The 25,501-nt window shown below is 46.3% G+C and overlaps 2 protein-coding genes across 2 annotated transcripts; both read left to right on the plus strand.

Annotated features, from left to right (window-relative positions):
• The first annotated feature begins 315 nt into the window (after positions 1-315).
• B0H65DRAFT_117471 (uncharacterized protein) lies at positions 316-1,380 on the plus strand. Its single transcript, XM_062820674.1, has 2 exons — positions 316-514; positions 596-1,380. The coding sequence occupies exon 2, from the start codon at positions 633-635 to the stop codon at positions 1,185-1,187; it is 555 nt and encodes a 184-aa protein (XP_062684719.1). The 5' UTR covers positions 316-514; positions 596-632; the 3' UTR covers positions 1,188-1,380.
• An 18,742-nt stretch (positions 1,381-20,122) lies between these two features.
• B0H65DRAFT_419212 (uncharacterized protein) lies at positions 20,123-23,610 on the plus strand (the record flags this gene model as incomplete). Its single annotated transcript, XM_062824193.1, has 4 exons — positions 20,123-20,145; positions 20,539-21,477; positions 21,567-22,857; positions 23,011-23,610. The coding sequence occupies 4 exons, from the start codon at positions 20,123-20,125 to the stop codon at positions 23,608-23,610; spliced, it is 2,853 nt and encodes a 950-aa protein (XP_062684720.1).
• Between the last annotated feature and the right edge of the window lie 1,891 nt (positions 23,611-25,501).

Here is a 25,501-nt window from a genome sequence, read left to right on the forward strand (position 1 = left end):
TTCCGGGGCGGCAACTGCATGCCAGCTGTCAGTTACGGTAGTTGTGGTGCGTGGGTTGCGCGGGAAGGAGCAAATCATGCAGCAATAGAAAGAAGTGTTTGCATCTGCCGGCCGCGGCACTGCCACAGGATGAACGTGACGGCTTGGAGTTGCAGTGGTTCTCTACACGGCAGTCGCGACCCAACGAGTTCACCGACATTATCCTGAAAAATCTGTCGAATCTGAACTTTTACCTCCAACATATTTTCAGTTTTGCCCGGAATCTCTTTCTTTGTTGACATCCTCATCATCCGTCCCAATGGAGGGCTTTGACCATCACCATGGGCCTAGACGATCTTTTTTCTGGCAAACGAGGAGCATCACCCTACCTTTCGCTACATCCTTGAGGACCATGGTCAGCACCAGGCAACACATGTGCTCTGATCCATCCCCTCAATCATGGCTTATCGAGCAAAGCTAAGCCCGTGCCATATATCGAATTGTCATCGACGGTCAGCTTGGGGGTATCGCGCAAGTTAAGAATATGCCCGAGTTAGCCAACTTTCGATACCTGTTCCTTGTGTATATGGGATATCGTGCTAACCCCTCTTTGCAGCTAACCAGCGCCGACGAAATCCTGATCCGTCTTTGCAATGTCCCAACGGGACGGACGTCGTGGCTCCCGAGTCGCCAGATGGGCTCACCACATATGTATGTGGCCAGCATCAGCGACCACACTCTTCATTTCACCAACTGATGGGTCCCTCGACGATAAGGGTTCGTTCGGGTGCACCCCTTCTCATGGCGAATCGCTGCCATACGGACGATCTGCGGCTTGGTCTCTCTTGGAAACCCGGGGTCAGCAAAGTCCAGTCAGGTGCAACGAACGGCGCCATAGCTGCATACAACTTCATCACCGGAGAGGCACAGTAAGCCAGATTACTACATGCCCATACCTTATCCAGAAGGTTTATGCGAACTGGAGCATCATGAGGGTGTTCAAAGGCACCACCCCCTTTTCTTCAGTTTCCACCTCGTCCAAACCAGCATCTACCGCTGCAGGCGACGGGCTAACCAAAGTATGTACCGTTGGTGCAGTGGAGTACCGTCCGGTAGCTAGTGTTGCTGGAGCTCCATTCGTCATCGGACGGAGACGGCTGTGCGGGCCCATAATCAGAGAGCATCCAGCTTCATTTTTGTGGTCTTGAAGTCAGATCCAAGGCCTAACCTCATCTCAGGGCATCGCTATGCACATCGCCCTGGGTTGGAGATGCTATACTGAGCTACCATATTATGACTTGAAACGTCGAGGAGGGGAATATGACAATTAGCTATATCGACAACGGGCAAAAGCTGGATGTCAAGAGCCTCCTGAACACCCTGTCGGCGAAACTAACGTGACATTCGGAGCGCACTCGGCGCTTCCACATACCGGGTCGCTCGCCAAGCACCGGGTTCGCTACCTTTAACCCGTTCAGACGGAGTTGCGCACGAGGCAATCCCACTCCCAGGAACAACATCGATACACTCACATCGCAGCACCCAAAGTCCGTTGGCTTTTTATCACAAGTTCATTTCTTCGCTTCAGTCTTGATGGGTAGTGATTCTATCCCGAACGAACTTCCCTCATCCCGCTACCGTACGCACTGCACGCTGGACTGTTGCGGGTCAGGAGGCCCAATCATAGTACAGCCGGGTCACATGAAACCTTTCAGTTCAGCCCAAATATTCAGGTGCTTCATCGCCCAAATCGGATCTCCTGACTGAACATTTTATGAGGTTTCTGTCATGCTACTCAGTCCCATCGAAGTAGGCAACCTCGGTGCGGAAGGGCCATCAATAAACTGAGTACCTACTGTGCTGTTAAGACCGACCACCTACGAGGCTCCTTTCGGGATACTGAACTCTTCCTCTCACGATGCTACATGAGGTTTAGCGGTTAACTCCCTGTCAGCCCATCCCCCACAGTGCGCCACGCTACGGGTGGTGGTGGTGGGAGAGCAGTACCGAAGAGGCTGGAGAATATCGATGCGATTGGTGTCTATTTTCAGCTTTCTCGAGTGCCGCGAAACCGATCCTACAACAATTGGGTCGAGGTAGCCGCGTACAAAGGTCACAATCCTCAACCTGGTGAACCTGGCATTTGTTGTTACCCACGATTGATACCACTGCAATGTTTTCCTTCCTCGACATGATATTCAAAGAGCGAACTGGTAGCACCATCAGTTATCGAGGTACATACAGACATGTATGTGTCCGTTTCAGCTGAAAGCCATGACATGCAGGCCGGATCTTTATTCTCAGCAGGCCCGTTGGGGCAAAACGCTCACACACTTTCGACGGTATCTCATAGGCTCATGTTGCATGCGAGCCTCGCAATGGGTGCCATTGCCATTCCAACAACTTCTCGCATGGCCTTCTCTGAGCATACGCCGAACGAGGACTCGGCATTTTCGAGAGCCGTAGCCACAAAGAAGAGCAAGAGTAAGCTCAACCAAGAAAAGCACTGTGTATATACCCCCTGCTAACAGCCCGCACATATATTGTGTTTCCACGTCCGGCGTAGGAGTATTCTTGCCCACAGGCTTATTTCCTCCTTTGGCACGTAGCCAAACTCGTCTGAGTGCAATGGCTAGACGACAAGAAGCACATAACCAGCATTCTTAAGTCTATTGATATGAGGCAAGTTCAGGATCGAACGGACCTCAAACCCGGTAAGTGTAGCAGGGGACGCCGTGAGCTGAGATCATTGTCACGGAGAGGTATGCCGAGCAGCAGATGTGCACGCGGTCTCGAGCCAGTGTATCCCATTGAACAGTCCAATGGAAATCATGCCGAGATCTTGAGAAAAGGTGCCCGGGTCCTGGGCCGCCAAAGGTTGCTTTCTCGTCAGTCAATGCTTTTATGCATACGATACGCATCTCACGGCCATTCAAACAGGCTAATTGCCGTCAAATGCAGATATTGCCGGTCGGACACCAGGATCTTGAGCCGCAGGACCTGGCAGCCTCCTAAGGATATGTTCGGGCGGCTGCATCAACATTGATTTGGTACCAAGGGAGCAACAGAGTTGTCATTTCCGTGCCACTGCGTGCCGCTCGCAACCACTCGATAACGTTGTTCTTGATTGGGCCAGGGCAGTTACACACATGTCCCAGAAGACTGTCCTCACATTCAGTACGACGGTGAGATAAAGACAGTCAATTCGAAATCCTAAAAATAGCTCAGCAGACGACATCTCGGTAAACGGTGTCTTGCACGTACAACAACTCATTGTCTGATCTGCTTCTTCTCTGGTTATTTACAAGTTCAGCATCTCTGCTCGAATAATGGGGCACGCAGCAGATGGAATGTTACGGGTATCGTTTGAGGATTTGGACAAAACCTGCAATACTCGCTGTGGGACAGCAGTCCCTCCAACAGCTAGGGCTTACACAGTACAGCCTTCAACATGAGGTTAACGTATGGAACAACCGGCCGGTTTTCCAGGCCCCGGAGCGCCCCTGGACCCCGAATGATGACATAGCGCAGTACATCAACAGATTGGCGTTGCTTCGAAGACGGAGCAGAAATGCATGTGCCCCATTCGCTGTTCCAGAAGAGAAGACAGAAGGAACCCAATGTCTCTGTCACTGGTCTCTTGCGTGGTTTTCAAAAGATAAATTTCCTATGGTCAGTACGCTATGATCATGTGTTTTTCAGTATGTATGTATACTGACTTAGCAAGAGGCAGCTTTAGGAACTTGACGGGGTGCAGAGGACTGTCAGGGTCTCGGGCCGTCTCATGCCTGGTCCGGAACAACGACGCCACTGTCCGGAACTCTTCCCTGAAGGGGAAGCCATGTGCCATCCAACGTCCATGCTCTCATCGACTGGATATTCGGAGGCTAATTGCATTGGGAAAGAATGATGACCGCCAAGTCGCCTGTTCCACAGGAGGGTGTTCACGTCCAGAAAATCTCAGACCGGCCTGTACTGTGGTATGCTTTCCACAGGGGTGGCTGTCACTAGTGTTGGCGGAGGAAGCTGCCTGCTTCTTTTGTGCTCGACAAAATCGACCTTCCAGAATGATTCCGGATCCGAAGATGAGGGGCAAAAGGGACCGATAACTCGCTACCTGAATTTGAATTTGTGCGCGAGCAAGACCCGGAGAGTTGGTTTGCTGCGTCAAATACCACTCTATGGCGATCTTAGCGGTGCTCCCTGCTCATAACAGCAAAGCGATGCTCCTGGACGCTTTGTCCAATATGATCTTCGGCATCAGTCGTTCGAGATTAATTAACTGGCCACTGTGACTTCAGAATGCACACTTTCAGAGTGAAAAAGTAGGTAGTAGGCCACTTCTTTCAAACGTCGACCTCTGACTGACCCATGCATAGGAAGGGTGGATGGTACCCTACGAAGTCTGGAAAGATTGACTTGTGACATTTTCAACGTCCTTCTTGGCTCGCTGAAGTCAATGACCTTCAAAAGACCGGTCACTGGGTCTACCCATTGTGGTGTTGTTTTCAACATCACCAGTTCACCACCGTCAGTCCGTCACAGAGGCATAACGTACAGTGCTTGGCGGCCCCCAAATCCAGTACGCTAATCCCGATCCTGCCCTTCTGGAGGAGCTCCTCATCACTTGGCTTGCCCCATTCGACCCATTATCCGGCACCTACTTGCCGCGTGAGAGATCAAAATTGAGATCCATCTGTTTTCAATAACCAGCTGATCCCAGTCAATAGCACCATTCCTGACGATGACGCTGACTACACGCTGACGAAGAGCCGCTTTTCGCGAGCCCGTTAAAACGACTGTGTCCATATTAAAACGACTGTGTGTACCTAACATGCTGCAAGACGCCTACCGCGGAGGTTAGGGTTAGGGTTAGTTAGTATTAGGGTTAGCGGTTAGGGTTAGTTAGGGTTAGTTAGGGTTAGTTCCGGGGGTGCAGGGGGCCGGCGAGAGGCCCCCGCGTATGAATGAGAATTTTATATTGAGAAGGACGTAGTTTTGAGCTCTGAACGTCGTGGTGTTGGACGACGATTCTAGTTATGATTTTTGGTGGTGATTGTGAGCGCGATAGGTACCACGGACGCCAAGCTTGTGGTAGGCCGCGCCAAGGCCGATGGATTTGTGTGGTCAGGGACAGTCGTTCAACTAGAAGACACAGTCGTTTTAACGGGCCCGGCTTTTCGACACACTCGCTTTTCGGCTTTCTACAACCATACCCCCACGAGTCCAATCCTTGCCCTACTCCATTATAGTATCGGCGCTTGAAATATGGGTTGATATCGATTCGTCCTTATGATAAGTGTAGCATCCGCTAAGCTTGCCCTGAGATGGGGAAGGAAACCGGGAGTGTCCCCATCTCGAAAGTAACTTCATGAGTATGGGGTAGCTGTGGGCATCCGTCTAGGGACGAAAATGAAGGGGAAGCTGTCAGATTCAAGGGTGGTTTTAGCCATACCATATAGAGGCTAGCGCTCCAGCCACCTAATATTGCCTGATTTCTAGGCATATCTGGGTTACCCCAGCACCCCCCATATCTTCTAGGCGAATCAATCACACACACTCTTCAATCAATTAATTTCATACTACCATATCTAATAATTAACAATCTAATTTGTGTATTCATGATTAACGCTATAATTATCGATTATAAGTAATATCCCTACGAAATTAACAACGTTAATTATATTTTTATTAAAAGAATTTACTAATAAGGCTATTACGATTATCCTTAATACCCCTTCCAATTAACCTAATTAATATAAAACTTTTAAAAAAACTCGCTAATAGCAATTAGGACTTTAATAATTAACTACTTAAGGGAGGACTTATAATCTAGAAGGTTCTATCCCTCAAACTAGAAAACTTCTTCTTTACTAAGTAAATAAAGGACCGCCTTCTAACGGTAAAGAAGGAGTTTATTAAATTCAATAGAGGAATCTGGGTTAAAAAGGTCGTAACTACAACCGCAATAATTATTATTACAGCTACTAATATAAATAGTATTGTTACCGATGCTATTATGGCTATCCAATTTTAAAAAGAAGCCGCCGCCAGTGCTAACGAAAATAATAAGGAAGGAAATTTAAGAGAAGAAAACGAAAAAGAAGAAAAAGAGGATAATAAATATTATACTAAATAAAATATTAGGGAGGATATAATTATTAACCCCTCTACCGACCTAATAGCTACTGGGAAAGTAACGTATAATTAAATTATTAATATATATAATATTCACTATAAATATTAAAAAAAACTTTAATAACGCTAATACCCAAATTCGTAATTAAATAAATATTTATATCGCCGCCTACTATACCGATACCTCTTTTAAATAGGATAAATCTACCTGCAATTAATTTAAAAAATTTAAAAATTAAATTAATTATTAACTTATCGACTAAATTACTAAAGTTTATCGAAATTATTAAACCTTTATTAAAGAAACTATAAAGAAGTAACTTAAAAACTTTAAAAAAATAATTATCCAACTAAAAAATCCTTATTATAAATAGGAAGAGATTTAGAATTAGTAAAATAAGTTCTCCTACTTTATAATTTACCGACTTTATCGATATAATCTGTAAATACAAGCCCATTTAAACTAGAAACTCCTAGAAATTCGATAACGAACTTAAAATTATATTTTTAAAATATAAGGACGTATCCGCTAATTTCAAAAAAGTTAATATATTAAAACGTACTATACTATTAATTAATTTTAAGAAGGTTATAATTCGTAGCGCTTAAAGTACTAGCCGCTCTAACTTATAAAAATTCGTATTTAATAAAAAGGACGCTCCTAATTCTAATTATAAAAAGAAGCGGAAGGTAAACGTAAAGAAAAAACGCGGCGTAAATAAAAACGTAAAAAATTCTCTATAACCGAAAAAGAGAGGAGGCGCTATACTATTTTATAAAATTTACGAGCGAGGCCCCTACTTCATAATATACTATTAATATTTAATATTTGAAATTAAAAATAATCCTAAATAGAAGCTAAACGGCCCTACTTAGAAGTTTATTAATAAGAATTTTAAAAAGTATCCCGAAATTAGTAAAGAGGTTAAGAAGGTTAGAAATTAAATATAGGACCGCTTTATTACTTTTATATAAATTATTACTTCGAAAAATTAAAGGAGACGAAAAATTAATACCTATAATTCAATATTGTTCATTAAATAAGGTACTTTTAATACAAGTAGTAGTAAAAATAATATTTACTTACTTAAAAATTCTATAATTTTCGATTCCGGAGCTTCTATTTATATTTTTAATAAAATCAATCGTTTTTCTTCGTTTTGAACAACGTCCCTAAAGGACTACGTTTAAGTTAGTAAATTTTAAATACTTATTAAGGGTTTTAAGACTATTAACGTAAAAATATAAAGAGAAAGGGGAATTTTAAAACTATAATTAAAAAGTAGCCTTCTACTTTAACTTTATTATAAATTTTATATTACTACGCTTACTTCGAAAGCAAAATCTTTATTAAAATTACAAACCCCTTAGTAATTACTTCCGTCGGTTAAATAGTGTACTCTTTTATTTCTTTTAAGAAATCTATTATTAAATAGTCTTCGAATACCTACCCTTCTCTTTTAACTGCGCCGCCTTCTTTATTTATCGAAATCGCTTTAATTCCTTTATCGGCTATCGCGTATATAAAATACCCGTTAAATTTTAATATAAATAATTTAATTATCACAATTTTTGAATTTTTAAAAATTTTTACAACATTGAGGGCGCTAAATTTAAAAAGCCCGCTACTTATTAATATAACGCGTATAATATTTTAAAAATTAAATGATAAATTAAACGAAAATTATAAAATAGAGAATTTAACCCAGGAGAACGCTTCGCTATCAACTTTTTTAAATATAAAGTAGGGAGAGGTAGCCTTAAATATATTATACTTATTACCTATTAATAAATTAAATTCATTTAGAATATTTATATAGCGAACCGATTAATTAAGGCCATCGTTGAAAAATTCCTTTTAATTATTAATATAATTAATTATTAATACAACGTTAAATTTAAATATATTAAATATAATAACGAATTTAATAACTAATATATTAAAGATAAGCTAATTATACGCTTTATTATTCTCGAATCCTTAATACCTAATATTCAAATTTAAAACGGCGGTATTAAGCGTTTAGAGGGTATAATTAAAGAAAAAGCGTATATAATAATAAATAGCGCTAAATTCTCTTATAATCTCTAGTTTCAAATTATTTTAACCTCGATCTACTTTACTAACTAATCGCCTAAATATCTCTATAATTAGAAATTATTATACGAATAGTTTTATACTTTTGTACCTTACTATAAAAGGGTATAAACTAAGCCTCGTAAACCTAACTTTAATTATTTACGTATTTATAGCTATAAAATATATGTAATAATGAGCACTATATAAAAGAAAGAGTAATAGCGTAAAAAGTTTTAATTAAAGGCTTAAATCGGGTTTCTTATCAGCTATGCCACCTCTTCTATTTATTAAATTTAAAACCTATAAACTAACTATATCGTCTACACCCATAATATACTCTTTAACGAAGATTTAATTTATTTAATAAATCCTAATAATTTTAAAGAAGGATTAAAGCTAATTAGTAACGAAATTATTAATTTATTCAACCGAATTAATTAACTTCCTCAACTATCTATACAATATTTTAAACCCTTTAACGCAACCTAAAATATAAAAAATAATAGTCTTACTCCTCTCCTACTATTATTCTTCGATAACGAATTTGAAGAAAATAATAACGAAACTATTTTAAAATTAATAGAACCTACCGCTTAAAGCAAAATATCTATTAATTATATATTTAATTACCTTACTCTGATAAATATACTACTAATTACCCTTATTAGTAACCTTATAATAAATTTGCCTAAACCTATCTCCTTCTATAACGTTCGAATTATAGGAAGTTATATTTAACGCTAGGAGATTTATTTAATTAATTAAATAGCAGCAAAGCAAAATAATTATAAAGGTAAAAATTAACCGTTTAATTTTTAAAAGTAGTAAATTAAATTCTATTAAATATTAAAACCTCCTTCTAATGCTATAAACTTACCGCAATTTGGAATATTACAATTTATATAATCTCTTTAAGCAAGTAAAGGAAGTATATCTCAATAGCTATAAAAGAATGAAGTTATAAATTAAAATTAATAAAAACGTTCCCTATACTAAAAGTCTTCAAATCTTCAATTATATATAAATATACGTATATAAATTCAATAAATATAATCGGTTATTAAAAATAAAGGCTCGCCTTGTAATTAAAGGAGACTAATAATATAATTATAATAAGGAAACGTATATTTCTACGTTAATTAATCGCTTATTTCAGTTAATTATCGCTTATACCACCAAATTCGATCTCGAACTTATTGAATATAATATAATAAATGCCTTCGTTAACGCCTACTTCAATAAGGAAATATATATATATATACCTCCTAATTATGAAAAGTATAATATTATTTTTAAAATCCTTAAAGGCTTCTATAATTTCCGACGAACTCCTTTACTATAATAACGAAAATTTAATAATACCTTCGAAAACTTAAGGTTTAAACCGTTATTCGAAGACCCGCATATCCTTAAACGTAATAAAATCCTAATTTTCTACTATATTAACGATATTATCTTCGCCTTCAATAAATTATAATATAATAAAGTTACCCGGGTTATAAAGAAGCTAGAGGAAAAATATAAATTTATTAATAGTAATAACTTTTAATAATTTCTAAGTATCGAGATTATTCGAAACCGAAAGGCAAATTATATTTAATTATCCTAATAGAAATATATTTATAAAATTACTAAATTAATTAAAAATCTCTATACCTTCGCCTTTATCCTAATAAATAACGAAGAATTTATACTTTATAATAACGTAACTACCTTCGATAAAATTTAAGAATATTAAATCGTTATCGGTTCTATAATATACGCTACTATAATTACCCGATTTAATATTACCTTCGCTACTAATAAACTAGCTCATTATAATTATAATCCTGATCTTTAATATCGTAAAGCTACTAATAAAATTTTATACTACCTTTAATATTACCCTAATTTCTCCCTCTATTATAGCACGTTAACGAAATTCAAAATTGCTTTAAATATATTATACGCCGATAACTCTCTAAATCGAAAAAATTCGTATAAGTTTATAATTAAACTCTTTAGTAATTTAATTTATTAGGGTATAACTAAGTAAAAGACGGTATTTACCTTAATAATAGAAGTAGAATTACTATCGATCTTAAATATTATTAAGGAAACTATCACTATTATACATCTATATAAGGAAATTAATATTCCCTTCGATAAGGACGTACCTATAATTAATTATAATAATATATAAACGATCCGTATATTAACTATTGACGTAGTAAAGTTAATAATTAAATTAAAGTAGGTCGATATCCATCGTTACTAATTAAAGTAAAAGATTATAGAGGGAAAGATTAAAATAGAATATTTAAAGACGAGGAAGATGCTAGCTGATAGATTAATAAAGGTTTTAAGACAATTGGATTACGAAAAATTCCGGGAATTAATAGGAATAACGAATACACTAATTCGTAAGGAGATAAAGATAAATAAGGAGATTCCGGACGATATTCTAGAGGATATTCACAGTTTGGCTGGAGAAATTAACGTACTAGAAGAAAGATTCTATAAATAGTTTCACTTTTGTCCTATTTAGAAGGTTACAAGTGAGAGGGTATATCAAATTCAAGGGTGGTTTTAGCTATACTATATAGAGGCTAGCGCTCCAGCTACCTAATATTACCTGATTTCTAGGCATATCTGGGTTACCCCAGCACCCCCCATACCTTCTGGGCGAGTCAGTCACACACACTCTTCAATCAATCAATTCTGCACTGTCACATCTGACAGAAGCTGACATTGAAGATAGGTACCTTATGTAACCTCAAGTGCCTCCTGTACTGTGTGAGGTGAAGCCAACAAGGCCAACATAAAATCATGCGAAACCACGAAGAGGTCAAAACACACAATGGCACCTCAAGTTCGTTTTCATTGCCTACAATTGGACCGACCTTCACATCCCATCCCTGAGTTCCCTTCCTCGGCATGGGCACCTCCTTTTTGCTTTCAAGAGCCTCGCTACCGTGTTTTCGCTCGGCAAACTTGGAAGTCCTGCTTCCTCTAATCTTTGCATCTGCAAAGACAGTGTACGACGGACACCACAGTGGCCTCATGATATGTACTCCCGGAAATTAAACATCACTCTTTACAGACAAACATGCAGAAGCAGTAGCAGCAGCAGCTACGACAAAGCATGGGGTATGCAATAGCCTACGGCGTGTACAGACGTATACGGTAGGTAGGTAGGGATCGGATCTTGCCTGCTTTGACCTGCTTGCCTGCTTTGCGAGCTTGCGAGCCTCAAAGGCTACGTACATACCGCTGTACATACCATGCCTACGAGACTTGGCACACAGTGCTGTAGGTACAGTACAACTTCAAAGCTTGAAGGTGTTACCCAACATCGGCATGTCTCGAAGAAAGTTCCGAAGTGGTTATGTCGCACGACATGAGGACTCGACAACTGGAGAAAATGAGACCGGCTGAGAATGCTTGCTGTGTCATGAGAGTCCGGGATCGTGCTTGTTAGTGTATTGCATAGTTGTAATTATGCAATGTTCACAAGTATTTTCTTGTTAGCTTACCTTGAGCCTAAACACAGCTACGACCGACTCACATATCTGGGTAGCCATATCAAGACTCGAGATAGGCCGCCTCTTTATTACACTTTTACTGACATGTCTCTCACCATGTAGCATCAGGTTGAGATATGATTGCAAAGAGAAAATTCATAAACAAAGAAGAACACTTCTCAATCTTTGAGTGGTTGTGTCCAGCACCCAACCTCTCTCTCTACTATCCCGGTGCGTTGTTGATGTTTGCTAACTCTATGCATACATATCTACCTTAATCTCTCCCTGTCCATCAGCGGCACAGCAATGTGGAGATCAAATGCCTTTCCATACGAGAAGACAAAGCAGAACAGGCAAGATATACGACAGGTACTTATTCACCTCGCACAGTTTACCCTGGCTGTCGAGGTATGTAGGTGAGTGATTTGTGCTACACTCCGTTGATGTTCTTACCCAAGGTATGCTTCCGGCAGGAAGAGACATGTTGGAAGCAAGGCGAACGAAGGACGAGAATGAGAATGAGAATGAGGCGTAGACACATGGTAAGGTTTTCTGATTAGTAACTGAAGATACCTTCCTCTGGTACCTATCTGAACCGACGAAAGTCAAGTCCAGGACGAGACTTTTCACACTCGGAAATCGTCTGATGACAGCAAAGAAGCAACTTGCTTTCATAGTTTCAGAGTCTTAGAAGCAATGATATTGTGAAGAACACCAGAATTGATAGACAACAGAAAGTCTAGATGGCTCACGAGCTCTTCGAGACAATGAATATCACATGCTCCCCCGGAGCACATGGCATCCTACTGTCTTGGCTCAAAGAGGGAAAGAAGTCCACGGCACAGAATGCCCACTTGATCGCTGTTGGCCCACTTGATGCGTATGTATGCTAAGCGCGCCAAAACAATACCGGTCAACACTAGCGAAATCCATTACGTTATCACCCGCGGCATTACCTACCTCGAGCCGCCTACCTACCGGGTCACGGCCCTTTCATCCGTTCTCAGAAGACATTATCTCAGTTCAGCAAAGTCTCCTGAAACTGCATGACCCCCATTCTGCATAAATACTAACAGTGGCCCTCTATAACTGCATCATCCCACCCAGGCGTGGTCACAAACCCCTGGTTCCTACCAAAAGCTAGCTCCTTTCTCTGCATATATGTCTCCAAGTGCATGAGATCCGTTCGGTCCCCCATACCTAGTGTCTGAATTACATGCAGAATCAGGGGTAATGCTGTTTACGAATCCCTCGCACTTAACACCCGGCACTTTGGTGTGATGTTGACGAGCCGATTAGAGCGACTGTGTAATCGAATAGCGCGACTGTGTGGGGCCATACAAATTTGAAGGCTGCGGCACGGGCCTCAGCTCCAAAGCTGGCATCAATCTGCGCGACCAAAGTCATGACAACCATCACCGGAAGTCTTCATTCCAAACGACAACAACGAAAACTCAAACCACATCTTTTCGAGCGCCGAATTCACATTCACACGCGGGGGCCTCTCACCAGCCCCCTGCACCCCCGGAATTAACCCTAACTAACCCTAACACTTAACCCTAACCGCTAACCCTAACACTAACCTTAGGGTCTTTAGGTACGACTTACACCTTGTCTCCACACAGTCGCGCTAGGCAGTTACACAGTCGCTCTAATCACCTCGGATGTTGAGGCTCGCTCGCTCGGACTCGGTAGTGCTACGTTGTTGGGTAGGTTAGGAAAACCTTGGCTAAGACTGTTAGTGCACAGTGCGGTGCGGTATTTCTCTTCCAACATGAAAACATCCCGAACAGATATGTAGTGTCATACAGGATGCGGCCCTTCAAGTCTGAGGAAGTCCTAGCGGAGATTGCGAGGGAGCGAGTTCTCCGGCTGGTTTTTTGTTTTTTTGGGACTTCTCGTTGTTGTGCAACGAGGAAATCTGTTTGAATCTCTCAGCCTACTAGTAGGTATGGGGTCACAGAGGAACAAAAGGTGGTAACTCAACGATAAAGAACACAAGATGGTACCTTGCATCATTAGAGGTACCGGACTGACTGGAATCCTTTCGGATGGATACATACGTACATGGCCGTCTGGTATACAAGTCCAGTACGAACTCATTGCCGTGGAAAGCTCGGATACGCAAACAAGCTTCTCCGCCATTTCTCTACCCCATTGTAACCTCTGATAGAGTCCAAGCTTTGAAGATCAAAGATCAACCGACGGGACCCCCAAGACTCCGCCCGGCAGATGAGATAGGTATTGCCCTACGACTGGAACTCCGCCAACGAACGAACTAGTGACAATATTGTAACTACACTAGCGCCTGGAAACTGGAACCCGGTTCCGGCGGCGGCGCCCGCCGTTGATCGATCGGACGAACATCTTGCGCTGATGGACTCAGTCCCTGAGTTCCCTGCCAGCTTGCCAGGAAAACAAGTCTTGAATAATTTCCGGGAAAGGCCCATCATCGGCTAACTGCGTGCTGCGTAGCTTTCCGATGGGGATCAATATCATGCAGTTGTTGTTGTGTGCAACGATCAAAATCTCAATCCGCCGAAGGAAAAGGCTGGTAGCCTGGTATGTAGTGATATGAGAAAAAGATGGAAGGATGATGGATGGCGCTTATACTCCCGCCTTCCTTAACCAAAACCTACCGCATCTCGGTACTGTTGTGACGGACGCTGGCTTACGGCGGCGCTCCAGAGAGGGATTGGAGAGTGAGGTGCCGCGCGAATCAGACAGAGGTATTAGCAACAGCAACAGCAACAACCGCGTGTGGTGCAAGATGCCTCGAATTTGAATGGAAGTTTTCGAGGTTCTCGTGTGGCTTTACCCCCTCCCCGCGCCTGCGCTAGTCTAGTGATGCCAAGGTTCAAGAAGAGCAGGCGGCGGCGGCTTTGGGGATGCGCCAACCGGAGAATTGAGCAGCAAAACCCGACCATGGTACGGCAAGCCACGGCGCAAGAAGAAAACCGCGAAAAAGGGGGGCAGATCTCCGTACTGTAGTGTGGTTGCGTAGCTAGGCAACCAGATTGGTAGGGGACGATCCCTGGTAAAATGGCCAGCCACAATGCTTCCCTTGCTTTTTTCGGAGGGATGGAAAAGAAGGAGAAGAAGCAGCAACGAACACAACGGCTAGCTGGTCGCTGGTAGGCAGGCTGTCGGGCTCAGACTTCCGTCATATGTGGTCGTCGGTGGATGATGGACTTTGGATGTTTGTTTGTTGTCTGAGCCGACCACATGTAAAGCATGTTTGAGCTATTGCCTTATGGTGTCTTTGGGTTCAGTTTTTGAGGCTTGGATGTCTCGGAAACATTTCTGTTCCAGGTTGTTGCGGATGAGATGGAACACAGTTTTTGCCGCCTTTCTTTCACTCCCCTGGGTTGATCCACCAAGAACCGGCGAACCGCAACGACGGATATCAACGGGCGGCCTTGAGCGTCTGATCGGGTTTACATGGCCGACTTGCCAAAAGTTATCCCCATAGCTTTGAAAAGGGCCAGATGGGTCTGGTGTTCACTTAAACAGGACGATATGATCACCAAGGATACACGAATTGGTGACGACTTGGTGGGCTACGTAGCCGTGACGAAGAGCGACCTTCCAGACCGAGTACTCTGGGGATCATGGAACCGACTGCGGGAGTGAGGCACATGTTCTCGCTGGCTTCGATCTCTGCCACGAGCATCGTGTTGTGTGGTGTTCGGTGGAGTGATGTCTACGGGTCCCAGCTTCTGTGTGCCAGCACGGGTGACGGCAGTCATTGCCCCCTGCCTGCTTGTTGAGCCTGTCGTCCGCTTGTCCGTCCTCAGCCTGTGAATGTTGTGCACGCACAAGGCAAGGCAACGCAATGTGTGTCTGTGTTGTGTGTCCAGGCTCTCCGCCTTCCACAGATCCCAGGAGATTGGGATGCTAGTGAGGACGTCCAATGCCGAGCCCGTCGCATCGTGACCCGCACACCGTTCGAGGCAGCGGCTAAGACAGGGGGACAGGCCTCGGGGAGGACAGGGCATCTGCGTATTCCGTCCATTCGTACAGCGTACCACGGCAATATTATGGTTAGCCTCGGAGGTATGTAATGGCAACAGACGCGGGGCATGGGAGACCACTAACCGCTAAAACTCATCTGTAAGAGATTTACCAAAGGCGCTAGCTAGGAAGATGAGGGAATCCCATTGGACTGGTTCCTCATATGCAGCTAATCCCGCCGTGCATATGCTTCTTTCTCACCAAAACTGCCAGGTTCAGTACATCTCTTATCTGGAAAAAGCGGTATCGTACAACCCAGACGCGAGACGTCCCGCCTTATCCCGCTGGTATACATAGTATACTAGTAGTTGCACGCTGACACTGGTGGTGACAGCGGGAACACCTCCGCTGCCGGGAGGGGGATCTGATGATCTGAGAGGCAGATGGGTGCCGGGCCGGGAGGTGAATTTACTGGCGTAGAGAGCAAGTCTTGCCGAGATATTGGCCATTTATGTCCAAGGGGCGGCTTGAGATGCAAGGCATTCTCGTCCAGCATCATGATTGTTGAACTCAAACACAGACACTCCACCTGTCGGCCGTCCGTCCTGGTATGCGTTGTTGTGGCATGGTTTTCTGGAAAGATGTGTCTTGGTGGCGCAGTCCTGTTGACGTCGAGATAGGTACCTCTGTAAAGAATGGTTATCGCGCGATCCTGAAATCTCGCTGCTGCAATAAAGATGTCGGGGAGAAACGATGGAATGGAAAAAGAGGCGGATACCTCCAGCATCCCAGGGCCTTGCAGAGGCAGGCGTCCTGGATGTCACTTTCAGTGTAATGGCAAGTGCTGGCCTCTTTGTGCGCGTGTCTGAAGAACCGCCGAGGAAGGAGGGAAGCTGACGTTGACCTCGATGGAATGAATGATGGGAGGAACTTTTGGCCTTGCAGCTCGGGAAATGAACACCTGCAGCAACAACCTTTGGCAATGTACTTCCACAGATATCGATGTTGATCCATGCATGACATGGTGAGTTCTTAACAAATGCAGTCTCCCGGTACCTATCACCTGCCCGCTAAGAGTGCGCTGAGCGAGGAAGGTGACTCGGTGAGAGCTTCACGAGGTTCTCCTTCCCTTTTGGAGGGATCTTTGGACTGTGCCAAGTGGTTGAACGGAATGGAACTGGAAGGGTCGGACTCGAGACACTTTAAGCAGTGGACCTGTTAACAGCACGCTAACAAACCCCGTCCCATGCTACAGCTAATCGAGCTAGTGTGCCTTGCGTCGGCGGTATACACTAGCAAGGGAGCTGTTAGCGCGTTTACTGTGTAGTGTGAGCCCCGCCAAAGCTTCCACTTCCCCTCTTGTTCGGGTAACAGCCGGGGACACTTTTCTTTCCTCTCGGCAACCTTTTCGAAAAACAACTTTTCATGGATGGATTCCAACCGAGCCAACCTCTCGTTGCAATGACCCAGCAGCAGGCTTCCATAAAATGACCACCTCCAGACGGCAGGCTGCCACACCGGCCGTCCTCAGCACTGTGCTTGCTGCACCATTATCGGCATCACCAGCGTCATGATCATCGTATTTCGGGACAAGATGGCAGCGAGCCGATCAGCCATCATCGGCTGGGCCAGGCTGGACCAGCAACAGAGAGAGTCGTCGGATGTCGACTGTGCTGCGGCATGATCTTGTCTCATCTCGCTAGTGACAGCACGGCATCAGAGACATGCCGACCAGGGAAAGAACAGAAAAAAATGGAAGAAAAGACGCCACCGGCTATTCCAGTCAGAGACAAGACATACAGCATACAGCAATGCTCGTCTAACGGGGAGAGCTTTGGGCTTGGCGGAATCCATCATCGTACGGAGCTTTCCGCCTGGACGGGGCATCCATTGACCCCATTGGCACTATAATCGCCGGTCAGATTAGTGTCAGCTCGTCAAGGAAACCAAATCCCGTTTCGGCTCCGCTCTGCTTTGCGTGTGGACAGTCGCGAGTCGGGTATAATGCGGCGGCACGGATCAAGAGGAAACGGTTCATCAGAAACCACAGTGGTGGGTGGGACTACTTTGCAAGTACCGGACGGTAATGCTTGGGGATACTTGGCCGTAACCACCAACGGTGCCCTTCTTCATCGGTAGAAACGGCTTCACCCCTACGCTAGAGGTATCCCCCCTCATCTCCCTCACATGTTCCTCCATGGGTCTCTTTCCCACATCGGGGAAGCCAAAGCGAGCCAAAGGTATGCCCCCATCTCCCGATACCCCAGACATCATCCATCATTACCATGTCCCTTCCTCCCTTGCGCCTTGCCTATCCTATCCGTCCTTTGATTCACTATTCGCCGAGCCACGCTGCCGCTGCGTGGCGTGTTTGAGGCAGTAGGACGGTAATCTTTATGCTTCTTCAGGTTCCCGTGGCAAGGCATAACGAACACCATCTAACCCGTCTCGAAACAGTGCGGAACCACGATGCCGAGATCCAGACCAACACCATCGTCAAAAGCACACAATGGCTGCAAGTGCCGTCCTGTTGGAGCTGTGTGTGGGAGCCACTCCACCAGTCCACCAACTGCAGGGTGGCAGGCTGATGCGACGAGGACCGGGGCAGACAGGCGGCCATTACCATGATCACTCGCTAGTTGGCTCCAGCTGCAGGCGTCTTTTGTTTTCCTACCCTACCTGCCCTCCCCGGTATCTTGTCTTCTGGTCCAGGGTATCATCCCCGGCGAGCACAGAGGGTGGATGGTAGAGGTACCTACGAGCCTGGTAGTGTACCGCACACACTGCTACACTGTACGGTACGCACGCAGGGCAGACCGGCCAGGCAGGTATCGATACAGAACTCATCAGGGTCGTTGCAAGGCCCGTTGCTCCCGCTCACACACACGACGTTCCTCACCCACGCGGGCCACCTTCTTTCTACTCGAGACAAGATAGATCATCTTGAACAGATGAATCGGTCATCCCGCGATTGGTGTCACGGTACGGTATTTGCCAGTGGTTCCATCCAGCTCTCGCCCAGCCCAGCCCCGGCTGCAGTTCCAGTTCCAATTCCCCGTCACCTCACAAGCCAGAAAAAAAAGAGAAAAAAAAAGTCTTCTCACGGCTTTCCATTGTCCCGTCCTTGGCGGCTGGGCATTGGACTTGCATCTTACACAGTAGCGTGCCCCTGATCCTGGCTGCGTCCCCTGTTTGGACTGGCATGCCCGGTTCCAATTCCCGTCCCTTGTCGTCCCGGATCCCCCAAGCCAAAGCCTCCCACCATCCGTTAACGAACCTCAACCACTAAACAGCCCCTTATCTTCCCGAACCCTCTTTTGCCTCGTGGTAGCCCGTCATGGCATCACATCTCCCTCCGCCGTGCGCGGACTCTTCGTACCCACTGCCGAGAACTCCAGTCCGTGCAACTCCCGTCGTCGGCCCCGACGCCCCTTACATGCTTGCCCCACGCCCCTCCTCTCTACAGACTACGGCATAATCCCATGCGGCTAGCAGTTCAATGAGAAATAGGCAGATGGATTGCAAAGGCAGAGTCGCCAAAGTCGATGCCGGGAACTTGCTGGTTTCTCTTCCTTGTTCCCTTGGGTTGACAAAGTCCCAAGCCTTCGTTTCTGGTCATATCAGACCATTCTACGGACTCGCTCATTTCCCCTTGCCAGCTCCTTCTTGAGCTACTCAAGACCAAAAGATTGACTCCCGAATACCAACTGTACACTGACTAGTTTACGTGTCCTCTATATGCTTCCTATCTTCCGCATATTTTCTGCACGCAAAGAGGGACAAGACGCCACGCCGCTGCTGTGCCGGAACCCATCTGGCACGAGCTTCAAGTAGTCGTTCTCCGTCGAATAAGCTTCCACGTTGGGATACAGGACGAGAGAGGCCACAAAAACCGGCACAACTCAGAGGCACGTGTGGACGTTTAAACACAGTAGAACTCGCCAACCAACCCCGGGACCAGATATATAGTAGGTCTTGCAGCGAGGCAGCAGACCACTCACTGCGGCCCCCGTCGGTTGCCCCTTCCCGTTATGTACTCGGTTTCCTGGACACTGGTTCCACTACCCCAGCATACCCACGCAAAGCACTAGTAGTTTTAGCCCTGTCCTGTGGTCCTCTTCCTAGCCTGCCTTGTCTGTGGATCCCACGGCGGCTTGCTTCACCAAAGACGTCTAGGCTCTTGCCGGGAGATGCACGGGACCCCCATACAAGATCCGAACCTTTTCCACTTACAGCCTTCTCAGACACAAGCGCTCTACCCGGCTTCTCATTCGGCTTCCCACTTCGATCTCCATCCTTCCTTCTCTCCTTCATTTCTAACATCAACTTCAGCAACACCTCTACCGAGGACCTTGTAACCGTTGGCACCTCGATCCAATCCTTCGCTAGTTCCGATCATCACCCACGATCCCACGCGCTCACGTTTATGCTCATCCAGAGTTAAGCGCTCGACCAAGTGGCTCTCTCCATGTGCTCATATACAAGGGCTTTGTGAGTGAACTGTGCCGCCTATGCACCTTTACTCGGCCAACATCTAGCTGCCAGCCGCCTTCTTCGACTCTTTGTGTGCTTCGGCAGACCGTTGGGCTTGCTACACATTAGAAATCAAGACTCGCTGGTTCCCCCCGGCTACCTCTAACCGCCTGCTTCTTGAGGTGTGATATGACAACAAGGACACCGACCTATCAAAGCTGAACCAACATTATTCTCGATGGGGATTACCTCTTGCCTCGACACTCGTTACCGGTTATCCATTCCCACCACTCCCCCCGAGCTGCCGAATTCAGATCTATCCTCCTTCAACTTCAGGAAACTTCAAGAGCGGTCCCGGAACTCCGTCGTTCCAATCTCCCCGCCCATGTCCCATTATGACCCCGTATCCAGGACAGGCGATATGCCTTCCACGAACAGTCCCGACGAGGCACAAGCCCGGAGAGACGTCGGCACCAACCAGAACGCTGGGCGGCAGCAGTTGCCTTCATTGAGTAGCCTATTTGGCCCGTCTACAACGCAGCTTCGCCCATTGCATTCGCCGACTTTCTCGGACCGTCCAGGATTGTACACAACATCGTCGTCGCCGCTTGATCATCCCCGAGGCCCAGCTGGCAGTTGGGATAGGTCTTACTCGGCATCTTCGTCATCTTGTTTCCCCCCTCCATCATTGACTTCGCAGCCTCGCAGTACACCGGATCCCAGACTTGATGAACGGCCTCACTTTCCGCCACCGTTACGGGCGCTCCCAGGCCCTCTATCACCCATGGTCAGGGAGTCGGAGCCTCAAAGGCCTCATTCTCAGTCCGGTTTCAGCACTGGGAACAAATGGTCGCTGCGTCACGAAATTGGCCAAGAATACGCGCTGGGAAACCGGGAGTACGCATCGTACAGATCATCACCCACTGAGCGAGCCCATAGTCAGCTTTCGAACGGCATCCCGAGCCGTGAGGAAGGCTTGGGCTTACGTAGCGAGCAGCCGGCTGCGCAACCACCAACACCAGTTAGCACCGGTGCCTCCGAGGTCATCGTGGGCAAGGATGGATTGGGCCCCAAGATTTGGACAGGCACACATTTTTTGCCGAGATTTGTCAAGGAGGAAAAGATCGATGGTGAAACGTATTTCATATATGACGATGGAACCCGTTGCAAAGATGTCATTGATGGTGAGAAAGTCAATGCCCATTGGGGAGTGACAAAAGCTGGGAAGCCGAGAAAGAGGCTGGCAATCGCTTGCATCACTTGCCGGGAGAAGAAGATCAAGTGTGATCCAGATTACCCTCGATGCGCGCAATGCGAGAAGTTTGGGCGTACTTGCAAGTTCAAGAATGCGTAAGTGTTATCAGCCCCCTTCGCCCAGTAACCGCTCGCGTTCTGTGAAATAGCAGATCACCCTCTAATATCAAACCTGTGTAATATAGCCCGCGAGGTGGACACAATACTTCACCTTCGACTCCGCCCGCCGAAGTCGACGATGCGCGCCGCTTGCCCAGCTTAATTCGACCACCACCTCACGAATATGTAAGGACGAGCGCGCACTCGAGTGAATCTGTTTCACCACGCACCACTCTTCGCCCAGCAAGCCCCGAGATGGCCTCATCCGTGCCGTCGAAACGGCTTCGGGTAGGCTACGACCACTACGCTCCCGCAGGGGGACACCGACCGCCTATGGCACCGGCGGCGGACCACATGATCCGGTCCAACTTGTCTTGGCACCGTCAGCCTGAACTTCCCCGCGTCCACGAGGACGCAGTGCGCCGTGCATGGCAAATAGACCCGTATGTCTCCGATCCTGAGTCCGTGATCAGCACCATAACCTCCTTTTTCGTCTCCACCGATGCCACGACCTTCCGATTCCTCCCCGAGAAGGCATTCAAAACCTGGGTACAGAACAACGCTCACCATAGAAACAAGTCCCCAGAAGATCTGATGCTCGTCTATAGCATCCTTGCTCTCGGTTCCCTCCTGTCGACCGCTGGGTCCGGCGGGCTCGACCCTAGGAAGGAGAAAACCAACCACTACGCTCAGGTAGCTCGTTACGCAACAGAGCACGCAGCGATGTCACTACAGCTTGTCCAGGCGAGAATCCTCCTTTCCCTCTACTATATGGCTATTTCGAGGCTTATCGATGCCAACGAAATGTCCAGTAGCGCCGTTTCGGCAGCGGCCTATTTGCAGTTGAATCTGGAGTTGGATCAGTCTCCCGACGTAGGACTCAAATCATTCCCGTATGGATTGGCCAGGGCTGGCTTTGCTGAGTGCAGGAGAAGGACGTTTTGGTCATGTTTCTTACTGGAAAGACTAAATGGCCTCTTTCCAACCCGGATGGCCGTCACCAACCCAGCCGACATCTTCCTCCGGCTTCCTATGGATATCGGCTCGTTCGAAGAACAAGAGGACGTTTCTGTGCCGGTCTCGGCGTTTGAGAACTTCAACTCTTCTGGACTTCCTGAGCCAGACCAGAAGCACCGGGAGACACAGACAGTCGACAAGGGGACGAAAGTAGGGATGATGGGCTGTCTGATTCAGGTGGTAGCCCTTTGGGGAGAGGTTATGGCTTTGATATACCGGGTTGCGCACTCCGGTAATCGCCTATCAGAAGATGAGGTGGATGTTATGGCCAAGTTCCATCAACGCGTACTATCCCGGCTCGAAAGCTGGAGAACTTCACTCTCTCCTAGCTTTCTTTTCACTGCCGCTACTCTCGACAATGTACAAAGGGAAAATAAGGGATCCCTTATCCTGATGCATCTCATTTACCACCTCACCATGGTTAAAGCGCATCGACATATTCACTCACGTTTCTCGACTTCGTCAATGCAGAGACCCGAACATGCACACATAGCCCGCACCAATGCCCATCAGTTGCTGGGTCTGGTGTGTACAGTTGCAAACCATATCAGAGCCACTGGCAGCCCTAGCCTTGACGGTACCAGTATGCCACCACCCTTTACCAGCTTCGCCGTCCTTGAGGCCTTGGATGTGCTTTCGGCGGAGGGGCACATACAAGAGCTTCCGGGATTGATTGACGGTTTTGCCATTGCACGAAGTGTCTTGGAGATCCTGGGTATGGTATGGGAAGATGCAAGGGCGCACAAGACGGTATTGGATCACCGGCTGGACAGGCTGGTAGCCCTCAGGGAGAGAACTGAAGGCCTGGACGATGCTGTTGCCGTACCCCTTGTTGGAAGGGGGAGGGGGAATATGTCAGAGTATGAGTTTGAAGTTGGGGGAATCCGAGTTTACGTTGCAAATTCAGACGACGGCCTTGACAAGACCTATCAGAATGAGAAGGATGGCACCGTTGGTGACGCAAAGGATGAGCAACAGGTTGCGGCTACAGTTCCAGAAGGTTTGCTTTGCTGGCAAATGGGTGAAACGCTTGAGACGAGGTTTCCCAGAGAGATGGACTGCATCTATGCAGGACTACCAACGATCCACGCGCCGAGAACTATGACAACTTGAACAAGGAAGGCGCCGGCTTGAAGGGTTCTTTCTATGACGACAAGTTCTTTTATGAACATGTGTATGCAGAGTATTTTTTGATTCTGCGACGAGACTACGCGTTCGACTGGTTTTTCTTTTTGTCATGAGGAGATGTGTACAATGAAGGAGTCTATGCAGTACGGCTAATGTGTTTGAGTGGCTGCTTGAGTGGAAAGAAGCAGTGCATGCTTTCAGTCGATTTTCTTTTTACATGTTCATTCTTGTTGTTTCTTATCGATTTGACCTCAATCTTCTCGGGGCCACCATTCTTCGGATCTCTCTATCTTGACTTTTCCCTCTGTCGACTTCTCACAACATCTACACTCGTTGGTCACCAATCATGTTGTCGAAGACACCTGTGTCTGGGTAGAGCTGGCGGCTAGATGCATCTTCGGTTTCTTCTCTCCTCTTCACCATGATAAACATGTTTTCATACTATCATATACACGCGCAAGATGCGTGTCGGCGTTTTTGTTCTTAGGGGGGCTTGGAAAACTACTCTACATTTGAGTTTGGGGCAGAAGATGATGCGACTTCCTCGCTTCGATGAGGGCACCGGGAACGGGAGGCTTGGAGGTAGAGTCAAGGGGTGACGAATAGGTGCCTGGAGGCTGGGAAGCCTGTATTATACGCAATACTCTACTCTCGCAACAGCGAGATGATGATTCGGTTATGCTGCATCAAGAGTCGCACAGCCGATCAATAATAATGACCCGTCCGCCTCATCACCTTAACTTTCAAACCTGCTGGTCTATTCTTCTACAAACTACGTGTATTCGCTTGGGTGCTGCCTCCTATTGAGCCGACTATCCGTTTGAAGGCCCTTTGTACCGAACGGGAGTAGAGACAAGGTAGTATACAAAGACCATCATTTCCTACCTAGGCTCTTCTTCCCAATGAGGCTGCCACTGCGGCCACTGCACACTCGCACTGTGCTTCTTCGGTAACGTCAGCCCTCTTGGCTTCCATGCTTTCACTTGGCTGCTTCTAGAATATCATGCAATATCCTTCCATGCCATGTAACCTCCAAGTCATCACACATGCACATGCAATGCATGCAGTTCACACATTTCGCATGTAACACACTTCAGCTGTTTCCAGAAAACTTCGACGCCATTACAACTGCCGTTGGAGGTTTTTCGGCAGCTCCTCCGCTTGTACACAAGCAATCGCGAACATAGTAGACGGCAGAGACTACAAACTGCACTTTTGACAGGTTGCCTTTTTATGACATATGCTTCGGATGTCAACGTCCTGCAAGTAGGTTCTTCGGCCTGTAAGTACCGTTGTTACAAAACGTAACGACGGGAGGTATGTACCTCTACATTACCTGGCAGCTGCGTTAAGTTGTCTCACCTTCGGTACCGTGGTACGGGTATGTTACGATATGATATGCAGAAGAGACGGGCGGACGGGATCGTACAAGTCATGGAAGAAGGAAGAAAGGAAGAAAGGAAGAAAGGAAGAAAGGAAGAAAGGAAGAAAGGAAAAGAGTGGTGGCTGTCTTGGCACTTCTCGGGCAGCTTCCATCTCTCAGTCGCAATGTAACCGTATCTCGACATCGTCCTTTCCCGTTTTCCAATTCTTGCGCGGCTCCCTCTCCCCATCTTCGGTTCCTCCCAAAGGGAAAATAAAAAACCGGTCCTTCTTTCCCTGTTCCCCTCTTCCCTCCAGCTCCCCCACTTACTGCAGTGTTCAGACTGCCCACCGCCCCCCTCCCACCTTCAGTCGGTTCGGGTTCTCGAAAAGTTCTCGAATAATTAAGGTAGCATTTCGAACATGCCGCATCAAGTGTACTGTGTCTTCTATTGTTCGGTCGTACTACCGTACCGTTGTTATTGGCCGCCGCTTGAGGGAACGTCAAGTGATC

Source organism: Neurospora tetraspora, assembly GCF_033439725.1.
Source record: "Neurospora tetraspora strain CBS 560.94 chromosome Unknown B0H65scaffold_2, whole genome shotgun sequence".
NCBI lineage: Eukaryota > Fungi > Ascomycota > Sordariomycetes > Sordariales > Sordariaceae > Neurospora > Neurospora tetraspora.

Bases quoted from the DNA above. Each gene is read 5' to 3' on its own strand.
- B0H65DRAFT_117471 (XM_062820674.1), top strand. From the start codon at position 633: ATGTCCCAACGGGACGGACGTCGTGGCTCCCGAGTCGCCAGATGGGCT.